At 42.1% G+C, this 27,615-nt stretch overlaps 1 protein-coding gene across 3 annotated transcripts in view; it reads left to right on the forward strand.

Moving 5' to 3' along the window:
• The window catches only part of arl15a (ADP-ribosylation factor-like 15a), a 286,129-nt gene that overhangs the window by 132,382 nt on the left and 126,132 nt on the right, over positions 1 to 27,615 (forward strand). The window contains exons 4-6 of one of the 3 annotated variants that reach the window (XM_077231358.1): positions 9,490 to 9,698; positions 20,409 to 20,477; positions 20,576 to 20,721. In XM_077231358.1, coding sequence (XP_077087473.1) covers positions 9,490 to 9,698; positions 20,409 to 20,477; positions 20,576 to 20,608 — 311 coding nt within the window. In that variant the 3' untranslated portion in view covers positions 20,609 to 20,721. Of the gene's footprint in view, positions 1 to 9,489; positions 9,699 to 20,408; positions 20,722 to 27,615 lie in introns of those variants that run through there. The other 2 variants (XM_077231359.1, XM_077231357.1) reach the window with 2 other exon arrangements.

The following is a 27,615-nucleotide window of genomic DNA, read 5'->3' on the forward strand; positions in this document are numbered from 1 at the left end:
GTTAATGGAAAACAGGTGTTCTGTAACAGTCATTAGTCTTTATATATATATATATATATATATATATATATATATATATATATACACGCTTGAGGGGCTGAAGTTTTGAGGAAGATGTTTCAAATTCAAATTTGGATTTAAATTTAGATTTGTTAGCTATTTTCTTTTATTCTGCACATCTGAAGAAGGTGCAGAACAATTTTTTCAAAAATCAAAAATTTGTTTTTCATTTTATAACTTTTCTTTAATTTTGCCAAATCCTAAAATGGGTAAAAATAAATAAATAATAATAATTCCAGGTTTTCAATGTAGTCGCAGATGTTTGGACTGCACTGTACATTTTTTAGGATGTCCTGCCAGGGTTGAGTTGCTTCTGCCAAACCAAATTAGTCTGTATAGTCAGTGGTTTTGTCCATTGTTCTTAAATATTGAGTGCTACAATGGCACAGTAGTTTGCAATGGCACATACTGCTGTCAGGTTTTTCTTTGATTACACCAATGCAACGGTAATGACTAAATGCAATATTATGTGGCGACTGTTATTCTATTGTTATTTGGTTTCTACAAAATTCCATTAGATTGCAATGGTGATGACATCAGGGATGTTGATGTGTCTTGCATTTGCAGAGGGAAGGTCACAGGGAAGGCTTCTGAACCAGCTTGACAGCAGATGAAAAGTAGAATAACTAAATAGCTTTATATTTAAGATTCATATCTCAAATTTAATCATTCTCTATAATAAATATTCCATGTTTAAGTAGGCTTTGCTGTCTTATCCTATTCCCCTGCAGAATCCTATTGTCAATCATTTCATTGGATGAGAATTTTGAATGGGTACCCTATTTATTTCATTCATTCATGCATTCATTTATTCATGTTAAATTAACTTATAGTGTTAACTATAAAGGAAAGCTCTAATGATTAGCTGGAACAAGATATCACAATAACTTGCAACATTTTTGATCAGGCATTGAGGAGGGGGATAGGATTCTGGATGACCGGATTCTCAAATGTGATTGGTCAATTGGTTTGCATCACTCGTCCGTGTTTTCTATCTTTCCAGTGTTCCAGAGCAGAACAGAAATCCGTCATTTTGCACCACTCATAAATACTGTTCCAGTCTCTGTTGCATGAAACTTTGGCTTTCTCTTTTTTTCTCCGCCAACCAAAAAATGTGAACTGACCAAATTTAGTGAAAACCAAGTTACTTTATAATAACTACTTGTTAATTGGTGTATAAAAGCAAAATCATTCACATAAATGGTGCACTGATTTTCAGAACTCTTGCTTGGGTGATATTTTTCTACGTATTCAACATTTTAAAATTTGGGGTTGGTCAAAAATTTTTTTTTTTTAAAGTCTTCTGCTCACCAAGGCTGTTTTAATTTGAACAAAAATATATTAAAACGATAAATTTGTGATATCATATTATAATTTAAAAGAACTGTTTTCTATTTTAGTATATTTTCAAATGTTATTCATGATGTACAAAGTATTCTACTCATTTATATTTAAAGATGGCATATTATGCCCCTTTTCACAAGATGAAATATAAATCTATGGTGTCCCCAGAATGTGCCTGAAATTTCACCTCAAAATACCCCCCAGATCATTTATTATAGCTTGTCAAATTTGCCCCTTTTGTGTGAGCAAAAACGTGCCATTTTTGTGTCTGTCCCTTTACAATACAAATGAGTTGCTGCTCCCTGCTCTAAAGGAGCTTCGGATATAATACATAACAAAACACACAAATAATCTTACTAATCCAAAATCTCTGAAATAACCAGTAGCGGAGTGCAGCCTTACAGAGAGACTGCACCTGGACGTTTCTGAATGGTTAGTGGATCCATTTATGTGGTTGTTACATTGATTCATCTCATCGACTTGCATACGCAATGACAATTTGACGGATGAGTGTTCAACAGGATATTACACGGATTGCGTCAAGTTTAACTCTTACACAAGTAGACACAGTTCCCTGAGGTCTTTATAAGACAGCTGTGACATTTTTGGTCAAATAGTTTTCTTTGCTCATCTGTGCAGCCAAAGACAGAACAGTTTACATGCTTTGCTCAAACTTTCGCCATTACGTTAGAACTGGTTACACTGTTGTCGCTTGTGAAAACTAAATGGTGGCGCCGTAGGTGGAAACGTACATATTAAGGGGCGGTAATGTTTAATCTTAATAATATTATAAGATCCCCTTCCAACGTCAGAAGGGGAGCGAAATCTGCTTGGCTTATTTTTTGACATGCTTACTGAGAAAGGTTTACCAAAACAAAGTTACTGGGTTGTCACTTTTCACGTTTTCTAGGTTGGTAGATACACATGATGCCTAAGACTCTGTTATGCTTAGTTGTTTGTACTGTCTGCTGCCCTGTGGTTAGATGGTTTCGAGCTAAATACTATAACCTGGATCTGAGCTGTGGAAAGGCATTTCAAAACTCAAGCTTTCTGATGTGATCCACTATACCATGGAGATGAGGACAGACGAGCAGCCAAGACAGACTGTTTCAACATATCTACATCTTGTTTGGCAGGTCAGGATAACAGGTCCTAGGAGAAGTAGATTGCTTTTGCTAAATTTCATTTTTAGTCTCACATATGTCTTACATAATGGTGCCCTGCAACATCATATGTACAGCGGGTACTCCTTTATTCTTTCTGAAGAAACCAGAATATGTTTTGAATTATGTTTTGAGATGCTTACAGAAACATCAATGACTCTGGTTTTCTGAGTATGTTTTCCCATCAAATTTACATTTGACTTTCTGACAGGGCCATTGACCAATAGGTGGCAGAAGATGTCAGTATGATGATAGATGGGTATGGGACATGTACACAGATCCAAACAGATGACCAGGCCTATTCACCGCTCAACTCCACAGAAAACTCCTCAGAATGTACATATTTCCAGATCATTTTGTTTATCGAGAATTTGTCTAATTTGACCATGATTTCACCTAGCAGTAACTTAATCTTGACAGGCCATGTCCTCAATTACTCTCATTATAAGAGTGACCAAGACAGTGTTCAAAAATTCACCTTTTGACCAACAAAAAAAGGACAAAATAATAAGCTTTGGGTAAACAAGTGTAGTGTAGAGCTTTGTTTAACATTTCTTCATGTTTAAATCCATTTAGAATAATTTGACTGATTTGCCCCAAAATCAGTGCTGAAAAAACGAAAAGTCATCAGATGCTGCCTGAGATTATATTTAGCAAACACTTCTACTTACTTACTTTTTTCACATATGCAGTCAGCTTGTGTGTACTTTGTTGCTGTTATTCCAAGTGTGTTTTGGGAAACAGTAAAGTCTGAAATGAAGTTCTTACAGTATGTACTTGACGTACACTATTGTTCAAAAGTTTGGGATCAGTACGATTTTTTAATTTAAAAAAAAAAAGTCTTTCTTCTTGGTAATATAACACTTGTAATATATTCAAGTAGAAAACCATTATATTTTTAAATCTAATTTTTTCCTGTGAGCCAATACTCCAGTCTTCGTGGTCACTTGATGCTTCAGAAAAAATTCTAATATACTGATTTGCTGCTAAAGAACCATTTCTTATTATTATCAATGTTGAAAAGAATAGAACGTATTGACAGCAGCACAATCTTTGATTATTAATTGGAATAAAGCGAAGCTGTAAGGGAAAGACATCCATTCAGTGGGTTGTACTGTTGTAATTTAATATGTTTTTGAATTGTTCTGCTGACGAAACACTTCAAAATATCTTTCTGAGAGATTTCAGTAGACAATCTATGAGTAATCTAGGAATTTTTACAGCGGATGCCTTTGAAAACACGGTAAGTCTATCCGTCACAGCCTTGCTTTCATAACTGTCATTACCTGAATAAGGTCTATTGTGATGCTTGAAATTTCTGTTGAAATATATTATGTTTTTCAGGATTCTTTGATGAATAGAAAGCTCAAAAGAAAAGCATTTGCTTGAAATAGAAATTAATATTATAAATATTTTACTGTCCCTTTTGATAAATTTTATGCATCCCTGCTGAATAAAATTAATTTATTTCAAAAAAAAGATTTATGCTCTCAAACTAATGAGGTTTAGATGACGATTAGTTGACATGAGTTGACATTAGTCACCATGTGAGCATGTAGGGCTCATTTACAGCAAACTTCCACCTAAGGCGTAACCTACAGTAAGAGGATCATTATTGCACAATAAGCCCTGATAGGGTTTTGCCATAACGATTGTCTGTTTATACATTATCCAGCTTATTACATGGCTATTTGACAAATAAATAAATGAATTGACATTTGAGTTGAAATTATTTTGTGATGTGGAAAAATTAGGCAGTGGAGCGCTGAAATGTACAGCTGTGGGAATCAGTTGTCCGACAACGATCAAATATACAGTTTAGCAGCCATTCTACATAAGCATTTGACTGCAGAATTTCAAAATCAGAATCAAGTGTTCCAGAGAGTTGTGTAATAAAAACAGCTAATGTGGCATAGTAAAGATATGCACATCAGTTTATAGCACTAAAAAAAGAACCATGTGGACTCTAAACCAGCAAAACATTTGAGCTGGCAACCAAGAGAAACCCAGATACATTTTATAGTTCCTAAAAAGTACCTAAAGTTCCTAAAAAGAAACTTGCTGCAGAACCTTGTCTTTCTGAGGATAGACTGACTGTTTATTTCTAACTCTATTCAGTCTCTTTGAAATAGTTGTAGGTAAATTAAGCAGACATTTCTGTGATAATACAACCCGGTTTGTACATATTTGTCATACATGTGATGACACCGATTTGTCTTGACAATTAATTATATGTAATCATTAAATCCCTTATTATATAATGGAAATACATTTTCTCATTTCATTATCTACATCTGTACTACATCTGTACTGTATTAATTTGCACATATTTTAATTGTAGTATGTGTTTAATTGTAGTTTAATTTAATTAGTGTTTAATAGTATAATTTTGTGAATTCTGTGTTTACGTTGTTAATGTGGCATGTGTTTTTAAGCATAATGTGAATGTCTCTGTCACCAGTGTCAAAGACAAATTTCCACTTTGTGACAAACAGAATGGACAAAGTTCAACTCAAACTCTAAAAGCGGTTGCTGAATTACTAGAATCTTGTTGCACAGACGCTAGAGATGGCAGAATCAAATCATTGAGATATTTGAACTGAACTGTTAGAAAACACTGAGCAAATGACCATACTGTAATTTCACATCTCCCCAGGAGATTTGTGTGCTGTTATTTTACACTATTGGAAGTCAAACAAAACGCCTATTTTCTGATGACTGCGCTTTATTTCTTGCAGTTTCCACTAAACAATGTTGTTTTGAGACTTCAAAAACACTTTTTTTTCTACAAACTTGTGTCAAGATCTCACCAGATTTGTTTACAGTTACATGACTTGACTTTTGGTCTGATGATTATTGTGACAGAATTATGCTTGATGATTTATATCCTTTTTTTCCCCTTTCATATTTATTTTGGCTTCAATCAGAATCAGAATCAGAAAGAGCTTTATTGCCAAGGAATTTTCTTTGGTACTGAAGCTTTTGGTACTGGGTTTTGTCAGAATAAACATTTACAGATTATGAACATATTTACAGTATTTTGAATAGTATGAATAAATATAAATAAATATAAATATCACCTGAATTTTTTAGATATTGCACTAAACAGTGGGAGTATTGCACTTACAGGCATATGCCTTGGGAGATATGTTAACTGTTCAGAAGGGAAATGGCCTGTGGGAAGAAACTGTTCCTGTGCCGAGATGTTCTAGTGGCCAGTGATCTGAGTCGCCGTCTTGACGGTAACAGTTCAAACAGGAGGCGTGCAGGGTGAGTGGAGTCTGTGATGATTTTACCCGCTCTCTTCCTCACTCTGGAAGAGTACAGGTCCTGGAGGGATGGCAGGGGGGCACCAATGATCCTCTCCGCGGTCCGGACTGTCCGTTGTAGTCTCCTGATCTCTGATTTGGTAGCTGAACCAAACCAGACAGTGATGGAAGTGCATAAAACAGACTCAATGACGGCTGAGTAGAACTGAATCAGCAGCTCCTGTGGCAAGTTGAACTTCCTCAGCTGGCGAAGGAAGTACAGTCTCTGCTGGGCCTTTTTCACAGTGGAGTCAATGTGATTGTCCCACTTCAGGTCCTGAGAGACGGAAGTGCCCAGGAACCTGAATGACTCCACTGCTTCCACAGTGCTGTTCATGATGGTGAGTGGGGGAGTGTTGGGCTGTTCCTCCTGAAGTCCACGATCATCTCCACTGTTTTGAGCGTGTTCAGCTCAAGGTTGTTATAACTGCACCAGACAGCCAGCTGTTCAACCTCCAGTCTGTAAGCAGACTCGTCACCGTTTTGGATGAGACCGATGACAGTGGTGTCGTCTGCAAATTTCAGGAGCTTGACAGTGGGGTCTTTAGAAGTGCAGTCATTAGTGTACAGGGAGAAGAGCAGTGGGGAGAGAACGCACCCTTGGGGGGCGCCAGTGCTGGTGGTGAGAGTCCTGGATGTGTGTTTCCCTAGTCTCACTCGCTGCTGCCGGTCCGTCAGGAAGCTGGAGATCCACTGACAGATCGAGGATGGTATGGAGAGCTGGGTCAGTTTGGCTGTGAGAAGAGCAGGCATGATGGTATTGAAGGCCGAACTGAAGTCCACAAAGAGGATCCTTGCATAAGTCCCTGGTCTGTCGAGATGTTGCAGGATATAATGCAGTCCCATGTTGACTGCATCATCCACAGACCTGTTTGCTCTGTAAGCAAACTGAAAGGGATCCAGCAGGGGTCCAGTGATGTCCTTCAGGTGGGCCAGCACCAGTCTTTCAAACGACCTCATGACCACAGACGTGAGAGCGACAGGTCTGTAGTCATTAAGTCCAGTGATTTGGGGTTTTTTTGGGACAGGAATGATAGTGGAGCGTTTGAAGCAGCAGGGAACTTCACACTGCTCCAATGATCTATTGAAGATCTGCGTGAAGACCGGGGCCAGTTGTTCAGCGCAGGCTTTTAAACAAGCAGATGAGATGCCGTCTGGGCCTGAGGCTTTCCTAGTCTTCTGTTTTTTGAAGACTCGGCTCACGTCCTCCACACAGACCTTAAGCTCAGGTTGGATGGCAGGAGGGGGGAGTAATGGGGGTGCAGGAGGTGATGGTGAATGTGTGAAGTGCAGATCAGACCGGGTGTGTGGTGTGAATGAGGGCTTTTCAAACCTGCAATAAAATGAGTTTAAATCATCAGCCAGGTGTTGATTGTCCACAGATCGGGGGGATGGTGACTTGTAGTTGGTGATGTTCCTCAGGCCAGTCCAGGCTGATGATGGGTCGTTGGATGAAAACTGTTTATTCAGTTTTTCAGAGTAGCTTCTTTTAGCAACTCTGATCTCCTTTGTCAGTCTGTTTCTGGCCTGGTTATACAAGATTTTATCCCCAGGCATCCTCTTTGGCATGACGAAGGTGTTTTAGTTTCCCAGTAAACCATGGTTTATCATTAGTAAATGATAAGAATGTCCTGGTAGGAATGCATGTATCCTCACAGAAACTTATATATGATGTTACAGTATCTGTGAGCTCATCCAGATCGTTGGTAGCAGCTTCAAAAACAGTCCAATCAGTGCAATCAAAGCAGGCCTGTAGATTCTGCTCTGCTTCATTAGTCCATCTTTTTACAGTCCTTATTACAGGTTTAGCTGATTTCAGTTTCTGCCTGTAGGTCTGTATGAGATGAACCAAACAGTGATCAGAGAGCCCCAAAGCTGCCCGTGTGACGGACTGATATGCATTTTTTATTGTGGTGTAACAGTGGTGCAGTATATTACTGTCTCTGGTGGGACATGTAACATGCTGTCTGTATTTTGGTAGTTGACGGGAAAGATTTGCTTTGTTAAAATCCCCAAGAATGATTAAAAGAGAGTCAGGATACCTTTGTTCTGTTTCAGCTATTTGTTCAGCCAGCTGTTGTAGCGCCGCGCTCACACACTCGTCTGTAGGGATGTATACATTCACGAGATTGAAAGAGGAAAACTCCTGAGGCGAGTAGAAGGGTTTGCAGTTTATGAAATGTGCCTCTAAATTAGGAGAGCATATCTTCAGTGTTGTTACATCTGAACAGCAACTTTCGTTAATGTAGAAACACAATCCACCACCTCTTGTTTTCCCCGTTAGCTCCGCGATGCGATCCGCTCGGAACAGCTGGAAGCCCGGCAGATGTATTGCGTTGTCCGGTATGGCTTCACTCAGCCAGGTTTCAGTGAAGCACAGAGCAGCAGAGTTTAAAAAATCCTTGTTAGTGCGGGTGAGGAGAAGAAGTTTGTCCGTTTTGTTAGGAAGGGATCGGAGATTCGCAAGATGAATACTGGGAAGTGCAGTGTGGAGGCCGCGCTCGCGGAGTTTAACCAGCGCGCCGGCTCGCTTCCTGCGCTTGCGTCTGACCGCGTGTTTGAACAACAACGCTGCCCTTCCAACGAGAATGTCCTGCAAGACGTCCGAATAATCAAAAACTGTAGAAAAGTTATCTGGTGTGCGTTTCCTAATGTCCAGTAGTTCGTCTTTGGTGAAACTGATAGGAAAAGAATGACTAAACGCAGAACAAACAAACAAAAACAACACAATAGCTGGAGAGCTCCACACCGAGGCAGCCATCCTCGGCGCCATCTTGATCGCAATCAGACCAAATTTAGTATTCTAAGCATAAGGGATTCGTTTTGAAAGATTTTAAAACTTTCGAAATTAAGAGGAGCACTGTAACAGCATAATGTGATTTATGTCATAGACTGTTGCTATAAGGAAAGAGGATGAGGAATATTTTATTACATTATCTGTTCAGTAAGACCACCATGTAAATCCCCATGATTATTTCAGATTTGTGCAAGACCAAATCTATGAATGTGAACCTACTAGCATCAGAAATGAAAGACTTGTAATGGCTTTAAACCAGGATTGTGTAGCCTTCAAAATTAAAATTCCAATTCAATTCCTCAGTTTGAATTGAATTTGAATTCAGGTAGCAAACAGGATACACTATTGCAATTAGAATGCAAGGAAGTTAAATAAAAATGAATAACTTTTTAAGCTAGAAAATCAAAGTTTTTCAATGCAAACTATTAACATGTTTGCAAATAATGGGAAAACGGCTTAAACTCCTTGAATAATGGATGTTGAATGGATGGATACCACCTTTAATTATTTTTATTAACTTTAGGCATTTCTTCATATTTTTTAAGTTAACTTTTGTGGACGACAGTGGAAAAAAAGTTTTTCACAGAATGCATTATCTGTGTTTTTTTTCTTTTCATTTACAATTCTGTATATTCTTCTTCCTGTCATTTTGAATTTAAATTTCAGTTCATCTTCCTGTAGGGCGTAGCTAATTCAGTTCAAAATTACACTCATAAATTGAAAGGGAGCCAATATTTAACTTCTGATTTTTGCTTACTTATCATTGTATATGAACAGAGGGTCACATGGTACATTATTACTATTTCCCATTTTTTAGGAGCTGAGACCATCAAGAAATACTGGAGCCGATATTATCAAGGTTCCCAAGGTGTAGTATTTGTCCTCAATAGTGCTGCATCAGATGAAGAGTTGGAGGCTTCCCGGTTTGAGCTCCACTTGGCCATGCAGCATCCTCAGCTGTGCACCCTTCCTTTCCTCATTCTGGCCAACCACCAGGATTCACCAGCTGCCCGCTCTGTGTCGGAGGTATGGTAACTTTCCACACCAAATATAGCTCTATGTTAAGTGCCGACCATCTTCTCTGTGATTCGCTGCTGTTGAGGGTTGCTGGCCTCTGTTTGTACACACTCTCTGAAGTGTTTGGACTGAGCAATGGGAAGCGTGGTTTTTGGAAAGCGTCCTGTTGCCATGTAATAAGAGCTGATGTTTATGGTCAGTTTTGGAAGATGACTGACCAGGGCTGGGATAGGATGTTGTGTGGAGCTCCCCCTCCCTACTGCATCACAGAACCAGAGCTGATGGTGTAAACATGCTGTGACGTTGGCTGGCTGACTAATAGTCTTTTTCCACACACTGAGAAAACCTGGTAGAGTTTGTTCTCCTCGGGAGGAAGTTTGCTGCAGAAGGCACTTGAAGTTTTCCAAGTATGTATTAAATCTAGACATGGACATAAGTATGACAGTTTGGTCCTGGAGTTATGCATCCGAGACAGGAAATTATCAATCTATGTACATACCACGTGTACACATTTTTACAGGTTGCCAGAATTTAAACTTTGACTTCACATTTAAGTTCAACATGCTAGGCTGAATATTTGGAATATTTTAATATATTTTTGGAATTTCAATCACTGATAAATTATTAACATAATTAATAAATAAGATGAAAATAAATAATAGATTTCTTTTTAAATGTGTCAGCAGTGGTTTAAAACAAAGTGATGTTAAAACCCACTAGTCTCACATTCATTTCATGGATTAATTTTATTAAATTTTTGCTTATTAAACTAAATAAATTGTGGATGGTACCTGCTTTTTTTATTCTCCTGAAAGCTGCCTACTTATACAATCTTAAATCATATTGATAATTTCCCTAAAATCCCTTTAAACCAGTCATAATGTAAACATTTGGAATGTATTATTCAACTGTGCTGAGGTATAAAAATTAAAGAAAAAATATGTGCTTTTTTAAAGTTTCTATTGTTAAATGTGAAGGAAAGACAGGGCATTGTCAGCCCAACTGATTCATTTTTTTAGCTTTTTTGTTTATTCTTGATTATTGTTAAGTACTGCTCTGAGACGCAAAGGTTGAGGATCCAAATGCAGTTTATTTGAGTAATCCAGAATCGTAATCAAACACAGGCAAAGGGTCAAGCACAGGAAGGCAGTCCAAACAAACAAACAAATAGGCAGGGGTCAGAGGCAAAAAGGGAATCCAAGAGACAGGCAAAAATCCAAGAACCAAAAGACAATTAAACCCGGGAGAATGCTCAGAGATTCAGTGTAACAACATACAAGACTTTGCCTGTGTTTGATTACGATTCTGGATTACTCAATTAAACTGTATTTGGATCCTCAACCTTTGTGTCTCAGAACAGTACTTAACAGAAGACTTTGCCAAATATGGATCCAGCAGTTGAGTTAGTCCGCATGCGCTAAGGGTAACCGCACCCTCGAAGAGCACATTCATATTTTCCTGATCATTGCAAATGTTTCTGAACTGCCAGATTGTGCTCTCATAGACCTTTTCTGTTACGGGTTTAACCATCCGCTCAAGGCCAAGTTAATCCACGATGCTCCTCGAGGGTCGTTCAGTGACTTTCTGGATTATGCTCTGATGTTGGCTGGTTCCTCCTTCACTTTTGAGGAGGTTGAGGACTCTTCCTCTAAACTTTCTTTTGGCTCCAGCCCTTGAATCCTTGGCCAAGATGGCCGCCGTCCTTCCAGACTCTCGTCCCATCATGGCCACCGCCAAGCCTGTGTCTTTGGACAAGATGGCCGCCACCACGCCTGTGTCTTCGGACAAGATTGCCGCCCCTACGCCTGTGTCTTTTGACAAGATGGCAGCCTCTACGCCTCCACCTCTCTCCTGGACAACTTTGGATTGTCTGGAAGCCGGTCCTTTGAGGGGGGGCTATGTAACGCTCATTAGCTGGAGTGCCCTTGAGAGCCACCAGAGGGCACTCCACATCAGACTATTGTCATTCCCTCACAAACTACTTTTCCCATAATACATTACCCAGACTCATCATCACTGATTGCATCCACCTGTGTCTCATTACCTTGTTAGTCTCAGCCTATTTAAACCATGTATTCTCATTCATTATTTGCAAAGTCTTGTATGTGTAACACTGCATTTCTGAGCGTTTTCACTGTTTTACATGTTCCTGGTTTTTGTTATCTGCCTGTGTCCTGGTTTTCCCATTCATGTCTCACCCTCCTTGTTTGTCGTTGTTTGGACTGATTACCCTGTGCTTTTGACCACTGCCTGTTATACAGTTTATGATCGCGGATTTTCCCATTAAAAACTGCATTTGGATTCTCAACCTTCATGTCTCGGAGCAGTTCAGTACTATTATGCAAACAGTTTTCGTTAATCTTGCATTTGACACCTTTTAGCTGGCACAGAAGCTGTTGTCTGTGATGCAATTCAAGAAACCAAACAAACGCCTGCTGCTATCTACAGATTATATCACTGGGTGATAAATGTGACTCATAATTGGAAAATTAAGGAAAATTAAATGGAGATCACATTTATTTTGATGTTCTTATATGCATATACAGCATGTTGCCTCAAAGCACAAGGGGCCGCAAGGGAGTGCTATTGTGTCTGCTGTAAATTTTAAATTAAATGAAATAAATTCAAATTTAAATAAATATGTTAAAATTCTCAAAATTTGTCGGAGCCGATAGCCTCGTTAGCAGCGCTCCGACATATAGCATGGTTGTGCTTCGGGCAACCCAAATTCGAGCCCTGGGCTCTCTCTCCTGTCGAGTCTATTCTGTCCCATCACAATAAATGCAAAAATGCCAAAAACAAATCTTTTTCAAATTAAAAGGTTTTTTAAAAATTCACCAAAATTAACATTATTACGGTTTCATTCTACTTCTACAATTGTTGCATCACGTGTTTGGGCTGTATGTTTATGTGTATATAAATATGTATGCATATGGATTTTTATGTTCAGCATGCTGAGGCGGATTTTGTGGAAAGCTCATGTTCTCATTGCGGGAATATGACTGTCGCGGTGTTGAGATCGAGACTCGGAGGATAGTGATGGATGTCTCGCCCGGTAACCATTCCCTGTGGGCTCCTCACTCCTCCATCACACCGCAGCTGATGGAATTCCTGTTGGGCAGGCTGGTCCCTCTGTAATGGACCGATCAGCTGTTTCAATGGAGGTTCCCCCAGAGGATAAGATGTCGGTAGCAGCATCGGAGGGTGAGCTGGCCTCTGGAAATGACGACTCGGCTGTGTTATCTCCCTCTGGGAGTGTAACATTGTCTGAGCCAGATCCAGAAATGTCAGCTATTCTGAAATGGGCCGCCGAGGCTGCCGGGCTCGAGTGGAAACTCCACCGTGTCCCGTTCAGTCTAGGTTGGAGGATTAGTTTCTCGGGGCGGGCCGCGCTGGTTCTCAGCTCGCGACCCAGTGCTTTTCTTTTCCGAAATGCATGGAGAGCTTATCAGGTGGTGAACGGCACCTTTCTCTGCTAGAAACTGCCTGTATAGCTTTTCCCCCTCACTACCCTTGATGGAGGAACGGTGAAGGGTTGCGAGGTGTCCTTCCATTGGAGCAGTCTGTCATGACATGTGTCTGGCGGCCGCTGCCTTTTGGGGGGATCCTCGTTCCCCCCTGAGGCCTGTGAATTCTCGTCCGTTCCGACGTGCAGAGTTTACAAATCCTCTTGGCAAGCTGCTTCCTTTTTGCGTGCCATGGAGGCCAGGGTACCCATGGCATGCACAAGGGTAGCCCAGACCGTGCGCTCATAGGTGAGCACCGCACTGCATCCGACCTCGCCCTCTGGGGCATGAGTGTCAGGGCGTGTGCGATCGGTCTGGCGATGTCCACCTTAGTGGTGCAGGAACGCCATTGTTGGCTTAGCCAGGTTAATATGGCGGTTGCGGACAAGGTTCGGCTCCTGGTCTGGCCCGTTGCTGCCTCCACCCCACCGCCGGTGGCAGTTCCTGTGCCTGCTCGTCGCCGAGGGCATTCCCCGGCCGCCGCTCCCGCTGGGCCTCCGCAGCAGACTCCACCCAGGCCACAGCATGGAGCCGGTTGTAGGAGAGACGCCCAGCCCGCTCCAGATGCTGCCAAGGCAGGTGGCAAGCGACAGCGAAAGCATTTCGGAGCGGGCCACCCAGGAATGGATGAGGATGCTTTTGGAGTTGGCAAAAACAATCAATCCCTCCCCCCGGGTGAGGGCCAGGTGGAGTCTTTGTTTGTGTGTGTGTCTGTTCCGCCGTTGGCTCCCTAAAAAAAAAAAAAAAGCAGAGCAAGCAGTACCCACACTTCAAAGAAGAGCAATTTCATCTGTTCCTGGGTCCCAAGATGGTCAGTCTGGCGGGTGTGACCCTGTATAGCCTTACACCCCTCAGCTCCCCCTTGGTCGCCAGCAGGCATCTTGGTGCGTTCGAGGACCCGGTCTCCCGCCTTCTCACGCGCCCCCTGCTGCTAGTGGAGACAGGTAAGTGTTGCACAGCACACTAACACCACTCTCTGTACTTTGCTGCCCCACTTCAGGCTAGGCTTTCCCGGTCAAGTCAGTGATTATCATCACATTAGGTGTTGAGCAGATGTGCTCCTGAAAATCCAGTGATATTCATCTCACCTAGTTTTGAGCATTGCTCCTGACTTGTGCGTGCTTATCTTATTCTGCTGGCGAAGGATTTGATATAGCCGCTCCTCCAGCCGGTATGAAGGCCAGTTGTAAACTTGTTCTTCATGCTACTAGGTGGTGGGTCGTGACCATCTTGGCCCAAGATTGGTCTGCAGCTCCGACCTGAAAGACATGTGCTTCAGATCTCTACCTTCCGCGCCGCAGGCCATCCTGTGTGTTGCATGTGAGGGTTGAAGTATCAGTACAGAGTCTTTCCCTTCGAGTGCAACCACGCCGCAAGCTTCACTTGCATGTCACAACTCACCCATCACCTCCTCCTTGGAGTCAGAAGCTTCTGAGGACGCTTTGTTCCACTCTTCCCGCTTTACTCTATTGTGCCGCCAACGAGCCTCACGACAGTTTATAGCCAGGGCAAGTGGAGACTCCATCCCCTGGGGTCCAGCTGGGTCATGACCATTCCGGGGCCGCTCAGTTGCCTCTCCGGTTTCATCTCCCTTCCAGTTGTGCCCTGGCTCTCAGCTGCCCCAGGGGCCCAAATAATCCCCAGTGAGCCTTCCAAAAGCGACTGCGACTCATGGTTGTCTGGCGCCTGCTCAAGTCAGTGAATTCATCGCCCTCAGGTGATGAGCAGCAGTGTTCTGTAGCCCAGTGAATTCATCGCACTCATGTGCTGAGCAGCAGTGCCAAGTCAGGAGGGAACAGGTCTTCATAATTGCCCCTTATTGGCCCAACTCGACCTAGTTCCCATCTTCAGCCTTCCTGACTTTCCCTGAATACATTTTCAGGGACGGGCACGATGACACCCGCGTTCACTGAACGCGGAGGTTCAGATGGCTATCACAGTTACATGTGGTAGTTATCATCAGCATAGCGTGCTTATGCCTTTAGAAGTGGAACCTAGTCGTTGAGTGCGTCTTCTCTCCAGAGGAGATCCTGAAAGCTTTTGATCATTTAAGTGCTCTCTTTCCTACAAGATGGGTTGAGGTAGGCTGTTTTCCTTCACCCGGAAAATGATGTTGCCTCGGTGTTAAACAATGCTCATCGTGATGCAGAAGCATGGAAAAGCACGTCCTGATCATCAGGTTCCTGAGGAACAAGGTAATATAAATCCTTGCATTCCTCTTTATCCTCTTGGGCCTTATCTCTGGTGCAACTGCACTGCAGAGACCGCCCCTGAGCCACTGAAGGCAGTGAGTTAAAAATTCTGTTATATCAGCTCTCCTGTTCGCATGGTCTTTACTAGAGGGTAGGGACTTGCTCGCTTTCGGTCAACATATGTTGCCTGGAGTTCAGGCCGGCTAACTCTCACAAGCTGAGGCCCCGGCTTGAATTGTGCCCAAGGTTCCTACCTCTCCCGTAATAGGAGCAGGTAGTGAGCCTGCAAGTGCTGCCCCGGAGGAGGCAGATCCAGCCCTGGCTTCTCTGTTCGTTCGCTTATAGTGGTTAGACGTGTACAGAACGCAAGCCATAGACCTCAGACCGGCTCTTATCTGTTAGGAATTCAGCAGAGAGGGAAGGCTGTTTCCAAGCAAAGTTGGCCTCTTAGTGCCAACTTTCATTTCGGTGAAAAATTCAGAGATGCAACATGTCCACTTAGGTGTTGAGCTCCTCTATGATGAGTGTAAAGGCTCCGCCTGGGCGTTGACGATTGCTTTGCTAAACAGATTCTAAAGTTGGGTGCTGGACGACACCTTTTTGAACCGTTGCTTCCCGTGGGCTGCCTTCTCATGAAGCCAGTTTCACCGTGGGCCCGGTTCAAGTGTCAGCTTGCTGCGCCATTCCCCTGCTATGGACTGGATACGTGTGCCTTTCTACTCCAGTTTAGTTCCTTAAATCTGAACCCTGTTGAGTTCCTCCACACCCCTCCGACGTCGGACGTGCGGAACCTCTGGTGTTAGGCCTACCACTCGTAAGCAGTGTGGAACCTGTGTTAGGCTGGGTCCATATGTTGCGGTCCCTACGGCGACCCCATATGTGTATTCTTCCACGATACGGCTCCCTACAGTCGAGCCCGTGTCTTCCCTCGGCAGGGTCTCTCTGCCGTCACTGTCCGGTGAGTCTTAGGCTGGAGCCACCCCAGTGACATTCCATATGTCATACTGCCTGCTCATCCGCTCAGTTCATATGTGTATTCCCCACGTTACCTCCCTCTGGGTAGGATGTGGCTTCCGCAGCGTCCCTTCCTTCCAATGTACGGGAACGCTTTCCCAGTGGTCCTGTAGGAACAGCAGTGACTTCCCTGGGCTAAGCCCTGTCCTTCCCCGCCTTAAATTTGCGGGGGCTTCAGGTGGCTTTTGTCTAGGCACTGTAAGGTGGCAGCGTTAGTGGCGTTTTCAAAGGGTGATCCCATTTCAGTCGAGTCGACTACGTCCGACGTTATCGACTGAAAGGGAACGTCCTGGTTGCATATGCAACCCACCGTTCCCTGAAGGAGGGAATGGAGGAAGTAGTCCCCTTGCCTCTACCGCTGGACCACCGCTGACTCCGAGTTACACTCGGCTCCTCAGCGAAAAGCAAATGGTGCTTGCATATACTTCCGTATTTATACCCGCGCCGCGGGGCGGATTGTGAGATGCAGATCTCGCACGCCAATGTGCATTGGCTCGTTCAATAATGCTCAAAGACAATAGGCTCCCTGGCATGATCCAATTTCAGTCGAGTCGACTAAGTCTTCTGTTCCCTCCTTCAGGGAACGGTGGGTTGCATACGCAACCAGGACGTTCTCAATAATGCACTCCTAAAAAACATTTCATCATGTCCTTTGCAAATGAAAGTAGTAACCCGGAAAATAACTAAATGTAGCTCTATTGACAATTTGTGAAATGTCGCATTGCAGCTTTGCTTACAGTACACGCTGCTTATGCATGCACTGTGAAACTGGCCTATTGACAGTAGTTATTGAGTCCTCTAATAGCGACACAGCGCACACAGTACGACTCAAGAAAGCCCAGGGTACACATCCGGCTATCAAAGCGTCCCCACAGACGCAAAGGGGAACAGATACAAGGCAATCACTTTAATAAGACAGTAGATTAATACAAGGACTACCTCATGTCTCTCTCATATACAAGTCATAACATTTCAGAGACCCCATAATTACCAACAGACAGATATCCATGAGATCTCTACTTGTCATTCCCATAGCACGGATCCCTCTGCAGGAAGGGCCATACAGCAGACCCCAGCTAGATATTATTATTGGCAGGTGTTGTATGGACCTCGGTGAAGTGGCCCATTTTAAAATGGCTGATGTATTTTGGGGGGAACCATACTTCTCAATCTTCAGTCTTCATGTCTCTTCCATTCTGTTTCCGGCCACCACTGATACATCCATGATAATCAGTTTACGCCCGTCGTCGAGAACAGTGTCGGGCTTGATGAATGATGCCGGTGTCGGAATGGTCGGTTTATTCCACACTTTAGATGTTCCTCCCCGCAGTCGCTTCTCCAGCATTCTTGTGACTCGGTTATTGTGTGCACACCGTGCATTGTGTGTAATCTCGCATCTTTGCAAAATGTGGTTTGTTTCTGGTGTATTGCAAAGGTAAAGTAAAGGGAACAGCATTTACTCACTGTGGTTGCATTTGAAAGTGACACCTGCCTTCTTCCAGTGTGGTTGTGTTCGGTGTGGGATGTTTTGGCTAGCCACCTCCACTTTCTACTTGTGTTTCACTGCTAGACTCTCTCAACTGAAGAGGCATGTATTGTGGTTGTGGTGAGAACTCAATTGGCAGTGAGAGAAGGAGCCTGCAAAGTATTTCAGACAAGCCTGTTGCCAATTCTTGACATAAGGAAAAATGCTAGAGAGGTTTTTGAAAGCTTAGGCCCTGACGATGGAAATGAGTATCACACTATATTCAAGTGTGCAATGTTGTACAACATGCATAAAGTAATTACAAACATTGTCTGCTGGAATGCTTAGCATGTCAGAGAGGATTTTACCGACAACTACTTATGAAATAACAAAGACTTTGATTTGTATAGTGTATAAGCCTATAGGGTTGTGTGACACCCGGTCAGCAGATATCCTGATATTGACTAACAGCTCACGTGACATGTACTGTTTGAGTGCACGCTGAGGAAACTCTTGTATTTGGTGTTGACTTCACTCAGTTGGTGGTCAACCAAGAGAGAGACCACACAGAGCCCTCTTTTGTTTAAGCACATAAATGTGGTCAGTTGCATCTGATCATCGCAAACCACATTACTGGGGAGTTTGCCATGTGTTAGTCTATTTTTAGAAGTTGAAGTCACAGCGCTTGACCTCTTTTAGCTGTTTGCAAACACTTCCAGAGCCACGTGAGTTTGGCTTAGAGAGGCAGTGAGCTCTGCCACAGGTCTTTTATTTGATTGCGGTGTCATCTCTATTCTTGTTGTAGGCATACTGTGTCCTGTCACAGTAAGTCCCACAGGTCGATCCTCACTTATCACTGACATACTTGGCAATCGCATTGAATGGGATATGGCCTGACACAGTTTACATCTGTGTGTGGAAGAGAGTCTCCTTTAACTGTCCTAGGTATCTGATGGAGGTACAGTGTGGTATTTGGTTTTTGTCTCATGATTTTTTTGTTGTTGTTGTCTTTAATAAATGCATTAAATGGTATTATAGAAGTCAAACATGCAATGATTGGTAGCATTAATTTCAACTTTCATGCTGTCTGTGCATTGTGTGTGTGTGTGTGTGTGTGTGTGAGAGAGAGAGAGAGAGAGATAGAGAGAGAGAGAGAGAGAGAGAGAGAGAGAGAGAGAGAGAGAGAGAGAGAGAGAGAGAGAGAGAGAGAGAGAGAGAGAGAGAGAGAGAGAGAGAGAGAGAGAGAGAGAGAGAGAGGTTGTGGTTGCCCCATCAAAGCAGAGAGGCGGAATAGCAGAGCAGGATATCCGAAACGGGTTTGATCCCTGAGAGGGGAACTGGCATTTGTAGTTGCATTTCTCGCTTCTTTCTTCCTCACTTCTTTTTGCCCCACACACTCCTTTCATTTAAAATATTGCACATTTAAGTGTTTACATGTTTTATTTTGGATCTTGTTCCACATCTATTTGAAGCAGAAGCGCTTCACATTTTCTTGAGTTTTTGAAATGCTTGCACCTGAAAATGTCAAGAATCGCCATAATAAAAAGATTTAGATAGTTGAATCTAAGTTCAAACAAACCTTTCAAGCATTACGTACCATCATAAATAATCCAGATGTCTTGTTGAGGAGCTTTCATGCAGAACTTGCATACTTAATATTAAATGAAAGATACTAAATGTCTCTCAGTGCGTGTACAAACAAATTGTGTGCTTAACTCTTAATGTGAGAAAAGGGTTAGATAAAGATGGACAAGCTAAGTAAGAATATTTATCTTTGTAGATTAATTAAACTTTCTTAATTGTTGTGCACCATGCCATCTGATTTCATTATAATAATCAAATTCATCTTAGACGTATCTGGGTTTGTAAGATGTCCTCTTTTTTTGTATAGCAGGTGTTGTTGTGAATTTGTGGTTAAAAGAACATGATCCAAACTCACAAGGTTTACCGAAAAGGCTCAGTCACCTGCCCAGAGAGCTGCAGAGACTAAACACCCTTCAAACTCTGAGTCATGATGTATAATCATCAGGTCATCACTGCCCACTGAGCAGCTACACAACTGACTCTGATTCTTCTCTCAGAAGTGCCACTGCCATCTGTCATAACTGACCGGATTTGAGCTTTCCTCACAAAGTCGAAGGCTAAAATTACATTTGAACGTTGTGACGTTAGCATCTTAAGCCGTTGAGAAACTTTTCTGGACTATGGTGAGTTGATTCACGTCACTAAATGCTGTTTACAGACAGACTGGTTTAGATGTTTTGTACATTGAAATATTTTTTTTCGCCTGATATGTAACAGGTATTATTTGTTTCTTGTAAATAGTTTTAAAGATAAGTTGTGTTTAGGTTTTCCCAAGCATAGTGGCACCCACTGTGTACACGGCATTCTGTGTTGTTGCAAGCTAGTTATTAGCGCTGCCCGGTATCGTTTTATGGCATAATGTTGGTGACTTCTCATTTTTACATTGCCACAGTGAAGTTTAAAAGACTCGTTGGACCTGTAAAGCCCTCACTAGGGCCCTGTGTGTGACTTTTTTCAGGAGGGAAATATTCATGGGATGGAATTCCTTGTTGACACCAACCTCCTGCTGTTGGGGCCCAAGAAGGAAGTGAGCAGAGAGAGGGGCATCATATGTTGATACAACACCTCAACAAAGCACGCTGTGTGGATGTTTTCCCCCAATGCACTGTTTCTTGTTTTATGAAGGTTCCCTGCATGAATGTGCAAATGTTGGGCTGAGGAACTAATCTTAGGATAGAGAAGACATCATATTATCAACTGTGAGGAAATCAACCGTAGTTCCACACAGAGTCTGTGCTGATGTTCTAGAGGTTACATCACAGGTCTGACAACATCACCCTGTAAGTCTCCTGATCAATTTTTGGATGGTCTGATCTAGCGGTCAGCTGATATCAGATGATATTTTTTTTTTTAAATCATCTGCATCACCCAATAAGTGATGTAAGCTGGGCTTTTACAGTGGCTATGTTTACATGCACAACTTTTGTTTGAATCAGAGTTAATTCATTCCGATTCATGAATCTGAATGTAGTGTTTAAATGAACTTTCAATAAAGTGATCGGGTTGATGTGCGCGTTTGTCACAAGCTTAAAATCGTAAATTAGTTTTTGACATTCGCACTGCACGAATATGCAGAATTTCCTGCTGTTTGCACATATCTCCTACATTGCTACTTTTCTATTACGTGTCTTAATTAGGAGTCAATGAGCATATGAACCTTTGTGCCGTGCTGCTTATATTTATCACGCAGTAAAAATGCCCCTACCCGTGCCCAAAACCAGCCGTCTGTGGATGAGAGTATGAAACAAGGACTGGTGGAACGTTGTCCTGCTCCACTTCACAGATGATGAGTGGTAGGGGAATTTTAGTATGACACAAAGTCATTTATGACACTTCATTCAACAACAACAACAACAGCTTGTTCCACGCGTCATACGTCATTATGCCATTTCTATGTCATTGCACATGTGCAGTACTTTCCTGTTTCTGTTTTCAATCCAATCAAGTGTTTACATGTCCTATTGATCGGCTTAGAAAAGGAATAAACCACCCCTTCCAATCTGATTGAGCCGTCAATCCGATTACTAACGGATTATTTTTTTGCATGTAAACGTAGCCATTTGCAGTGTTGTGAACGTCAGTGGGTTCACAGGACTCACAGGAGCACCAATTCTCTGTCTTCATTAGTTTACTGTCTGTTAATAGTTCTGTCTAATGAATTAACAGGAAACAAAGAAATTAAAAGGGTATGTGAAAGTATTATAGTGTTTGCTTTTCTATTATTAGTAACAGAAGGGGTAAATGCTGTAATACTTGTCACCATATTTGCAATTATATCAAGTCTTTAAATAGTTGAAAAATATAAATAGATACATTTCATTGCAGCTTGACTTATTTAGATAAATAGTGTGATATCATATATCTGCTTTATATTGGTCATCATCCACACTACTCTCTAGGATATTGGCATTGGCTATCAAAAAAATCCATAACTGTCTATCGCTAGAAGTCAAGTGAGATAGGTTGACGTGTTCACCTGGTGATGCTTGATCAGATTATAAGGGGAGGGTCTATAAGGGTCGTTTTGTAAAAATACATTTCATGCGTTTTTTCAAATATTCGATCAGTTATTACATGCAGTCTTTGCATGTAACTGCAAAAGTTTAAAACTTTCCCTACATGCAAATATCTACACTTTTTCAGACACAGCACTTCTTTAAGCACAGTAATTGATAGACAGGCAAGTAGGCAGTCCATTGATGTTGTCTGGGTTAGGTTGGATTAGTATTTACACTACCAATGTCATATAATCACTTGCATTTGTATCTGTCTGTGAATGTGGTTCGAGTAATCAGATCACTAAGCATTCTGGACCCTGTTTACACCTGTATTCAGTGCTGACCACTTTTGATTGGATCACCCAAGATTAATATTAATACCAAGTGTAAACAGTAGAGATGATTGTACAAAATTCTCTCTGTAAGGAGTGAATTAGTTCACATCTGGTTTCAGTGGACCAAATTTATAAATCAATTTATATGTTGCTTACCAATTGAATTTGAATTTGAGACAAAGTAATACAACACGCAACTGTGCCATCAAGCTGCATTCAAGCTTTACCTTTTGGGACTTTTTTGTGCTGTAACTTTCAGCAAAAATATGTGTTTGTTTACAGAATGTGTTGTCTACTTTTCATACTAGCAAAAACCTCACGACACAACTATTCATCAGTTCAGTTTACAGACCCCGATTCTCTCCCACCTCACGCACCCACTGCCTCAAACACATAATTAATCATAAAGATCTGCTGTGTTTGACATTCATGTTCCCTGAGGAACCAAGGCTAGTATGTGTCATTTGTTTCCAAAAGATTTTTGTGGATGTGGAAATTGCATGAATCCAGCTCTTTCCTTGTGTGTTAGCTTTCTATTCTGGAAACTTCAGGTCAGAAAACTCTTTGTTTTTCTGCACATCTTGACTAGTGTGGACAGGATTTCATTCCAAGTCTGAAACATCTCTTCATTAATCAGATGTGGATAATGTGATTCCATGGGCACATGCAGAAGAATATTTCCTGTCCTATCGGGTCTTCTAGCAGATGTTTTTTTTTTTTTTTGTGGAGAGTACAGTCCTCTGGGTGGTAGTGTTGTCATGAAGCCATGTTTTACACACGCTACGGTACAACCCTTTTTAGAAAGTCGATATTCATTGTTTATCACTGGTTTGTGTATTTATATCTGTACATGTTTATATGTGCGTGTGTTTGTATACAAGGGGTGTAACAGTTAAAATTTCCCACGTTTCGTTTTGTATCTTTGTTCTGGGCAATTTTAGAGATTTGTCGCCATTATCTTCTTCTTTTTGATGATTTTTGATGGTCCACCAGTTCCACACTTAGAGCGGATTTGAGACATCCTGACATGGTGGGAGTCACTAATGATTTTAGTCTATGGTCCCGATGAGTAAATGCCACAATTTTCTGTTTTTGTGTTTTTTTCTTTTTTCTTTTTGGTATGTATTGTTGGGTCCTGTTAAATCAATGGATTGATACAGTGTATTCTTTAACAAGGGGTCTTTCTCCTCTTTTGATCATTTATCTTTTTGACCCTGTCTGAAGAGTTGGATTTTTTTGATTTAATCTCTTAGTTGACCTGAACTGATTTGGCAGTGGGATACTCCAGACGGAACTGTCTGGTTTTCCACTTGAATGAAGAAAGGGTCAGAAGCTTTAATGGTGGTCTGGTTGACTACATACTGGCTAGTTGACCCATCTAATGAGGTTGTGTAGACTAGGGCAACATCCTCATATGGTAGTGAACAGGTCCAACTTTTATGATATGAAGTAATTTGATAAATACAAAACTAGTAAATGTTTTAGGTAATTTCATCACTGTTATAACTGACTTGGAGACTGTGTTGAATTCATTTATTAGTAAAGATTCATTATTATTCTCATGGTTTAACACTGACTCACTATGTGATGATGAAGTGAGGGTCAGTCCATCTCAAGTAAAAGAGAATTAAAAATACTGATTAAACTAATTAAATGTAAAGCCAATACATAGGGCAAAAATTAAAATGGTCATACAACATTCATTGGATCAATTGAGATGGATTAACCTGTGAGTCTCTGAGTTATGGATAATAGTCAGGTTCACATTTTCACCTTTCAGTGGAAAAAGTGACTCAAGATGATGAGATACTTGATTCTTACATTCAGCCACAGGATAAGCAGCAAAGGCCCTGGAATATGATCTCTGGTTATGATCATATGACAGTCGACTGTTATATGGAATGAATAAAATGGTCTTACATAATAATGTACACAAGCTATATGAATTTTATATAGCTCAAGTCCTTTCCAGTATCTAAGATCTTTTACATGAACCTCAACAATAATTCCACACATGAAAACAAAATGTGTTCCCACCAATATTTAAACCAAACTTGTTAATAATAATTATACTAATAATATAAAAATGAACAATTATTATAATGTTATATTCATTATTATTACCATTTCCATATTTTTAAGTGGGAGGTCTTAGTTAACTATTTTGGATTCCTGCTCAGTGGATGTCACAGGTCAAACCTTCATCTCTGTAACTCTTCCTATGGAGATCTAAGAGTCTGTTAACATCTATTCACACAAATCCGTGCCAAATTTCAACCTTCTGACGTGAGCATAAATCCTTTGCTGTGTGTATAATATATGTAGCTGTGCCTTGTGCGTGTTGATTCTGTTTTGAAAGATAACATCAGATCAGTGGTGTCTGCTGGGCTCTAATAGTCATCATGTCAAACACGAATAATAATAGTAATAAATAAAATCAGTAAATTGCATCACATTTTCTAAGGAGTTTCTCAGGGTTTTAACATAAGAACCTCCAAAAATGATCAAAATCTATTTTCTACAAAATTTGAAAGGTCATGATGACAAGAAATTGATGGTCGTATCAGCTGCAAAAATCCTGATCGGAGCATCCCTAACGTATACAGCAAGACAATATAAATATAATTTCACTACCTAGCCTATCACTTGAAGAAAAAATCCATCCTTCTGTCATTTTAAATGTCTTTGTTTAAAGAGCACGTTCGACCATTTATTAAAGCAAAGTTAAACATATATCCAACATGGGTCTTCCGTCATTTTTAATTTGTAGCTGCTGTTCGAATGGTAGCTTGGTAAATTTGTTGGCGATCAAATATTCAATATCTCTACTCCATAATTAATGTAGTTGCACTTTATCAGCAGTAGTAGTTCAAACTAACACCATGCAATTTATGTCTCTGTCACGGAGTGGATGCCGCAAAAACTAAAATAAACAGCTGGATTTATTTGCAAGCCGTTTCTTTAATGAACACAAACTTAATTTAACACTTCTCAGGTAATCAGGGAACGAAAACACGGTAAACAGAACGATCCGGGTTACTTGACTGTAACCCTTTTTCCTGAAAAAGTGGAATGAGATGCTGCGTTGCTTAGAACATTGGGAACGTCTTTAATCGTAACCAGCTCTGAATATTTTGTGTAACACGTCAATAGACCCAGAGGTATTATAGCTTCGGTCGATGATGTCATCGGTGCACACCCGTAACACAAGGCTATAAATAGATGAGCCACAGGTGCATCGTCTGGATATTTGTATGAAGAGCAGTCCTGGGACATCTTCAGCACGGCAATGCAGCGCAGCATCTCGTTCTGCTTTTTCAGGGTTAACCGGGTTAAAAGCTACAATCGATGCTGTGCTGCTTAACGCATTGGGAACGAGAATACCAATCCCGCCGTGCTTGAAAGTGTCTGGACCACTTACAGTTGTGTAGTTGTCCTCACAAGAACGCAAGAAGGCCCTAGACATTAGCTTGTGATGTTGACTCAAGGACGTGAGAGCCCGGAGTGGCATAAACATCCAAACTATAAAATCTTATGTATGAATGTGTGCATCACGTGTGTGCATCACGAACGAATTGTAACGTGGCACCCATTGCCAGGGCAGTAGAGGAGGCGACTCCCCTGGTGGAGTGAGCCCTTAGACCCGTTGGCGACGCTTGACCGCACGCCTCATAGGCAAGAGCAATAGAATCCCTGACCCAATGTCCCTGACCCAATGTGGTCTGCTTGGTGGCGGCCGCCCCCTTGTTACGGCCCCAATAACAGCCGAACAGTTGCTCTGACTTACGCAACTGGCTAGTGCGGTGGATGTAGGCCTGAAGAGCACGGACTGGTCTGTGAGATCCCTCCTGCTCTGGCGTTGTGAACGTTGGAGGGTAGAAGGTCTCGGGAGTGACCGGATGTAGAGTCGAGAAAAGAACCTGAGTCAGGTAGACAGGATGATGATGCAAATTCACTTTCACCATTCATGGGGCAAAGTCTAATCAGGATGGCGAGATCGTCAGAACCTGTATATCCCCTATTCTTTTTAAAGAAGTTATAGCCATAATAAAAAACATCTTTAGGGTCAGAAGTTTGTCAGACGCTGACGCCAGAGGTTCAAATGAGGTCTCAACCACACCCTCGAGGACTACAGCTAAGTCCCATGAAGGGATCTTGGTTCTAACAGGTTGCCTCAGTCGTCTGGCCCCACAAATGAACTGAGTGAGCAGAGGATATCTCCCGAGTGGCACCCCATCAACCAAGGCGTGGCGAGCTGAAAGAGCGGCTACATAAACCCTGAGAGTGGCGGGGCATGTGCCTTTTGATCATTTTTCCTGCAGGAAGTCCAGAACTGAAGCAATCTGGCAGTTGACCGGATCTGCATTATGTACAACACACCACCTTTCAAAGACACCCCATTTGTTGGCATAACTCTTTCTAGTGGAGGAAGCCCTAGCACTTAGAATGGTCTCAGTAACGTCAGGCGAAAGCCCAGTGTCCCTCAGGGGCCAAACATGAAGGTTCTACAGGTCGGGCCTGGGATGGAATATCGTTCCCTCCGCCTGAGAAAGAAGGTCCCTCCTCTTCGGAATCGCCCAAGGTGAGCCGTCTAGGAGAGATGTTATCTCCGAGAACAACAGTCTTTTTGGCCAACGCGGCGCTATCAGTAAGAGGCAAGATCCTTGTTGGCGAACTCTGGCTAGAACTCCTGGAAGAAGAGAAACTGGAGGAAATGCATAAAGACGTATTCAGACCCAAGGGGGCTGGGTGACTCAGAGAGAAGTAGAGGGGACATTGTGCTGTCTGAAGGGAGGCGAAGAGGTCCACCTCCGCTTCGTAATATCTGGTCCAGATCTGTTTTACTACTTCTGGGTGGAGTTTCCATCCCATCTGAAATTTCTCTCTGGACACTAAATCTGCTCCCACATTTAAATACCCAGGAATGTACACTGCCCTGAATGATAGGAACTTCTACTGGGCCCAGAGAAAAATCTGCCTCGCTATTCTGTTCAGATTCCGTGAGTGCAGACCTCCCTGGTGATTTATGTAAGAGACTGCCGCTGTGTGGTCCACCCGCACTAGGACATGACAGCCTCTCAACTGAGGGAGAAAATATTTCAGGGCCAGATATAAAGCCATCAGCTCGAGGCAGTTGATGTGCCAATCAAGCTGATGACCCTCCCATTCCCCTTGAGCTGGAAGACCACTTAAGACCTCTCCCCGGCCCATCAGGGAGGCGTCTGTCGTTAACAATCTGCTACGACAAGGCGCCCCTAGAGTGGGACCCAAGGCAAGGAACTGGGGTCTGAGCCACAGAGATAGTGTACGAAGCCCGCGACGCATCAGTTTT

The sequence above is a fragment of the Siphateles boraxobius genome, unplaced genomic scaffold (assembly GCF_051911475.1).
Source record: "Siphateles boraxobius isolate OS27281-9 unplaced genomic scaffold, OSU_SipBor_1 16, whole genome shotgun sequence".
Classification (NCBI taxonomy): domain Eukaryota; kingdom Metazoa; phylum Chordata; class Actinopteri; order Cypriniformes; family Leuciscidae; genus Siphateles; species Siphateles boraxobius.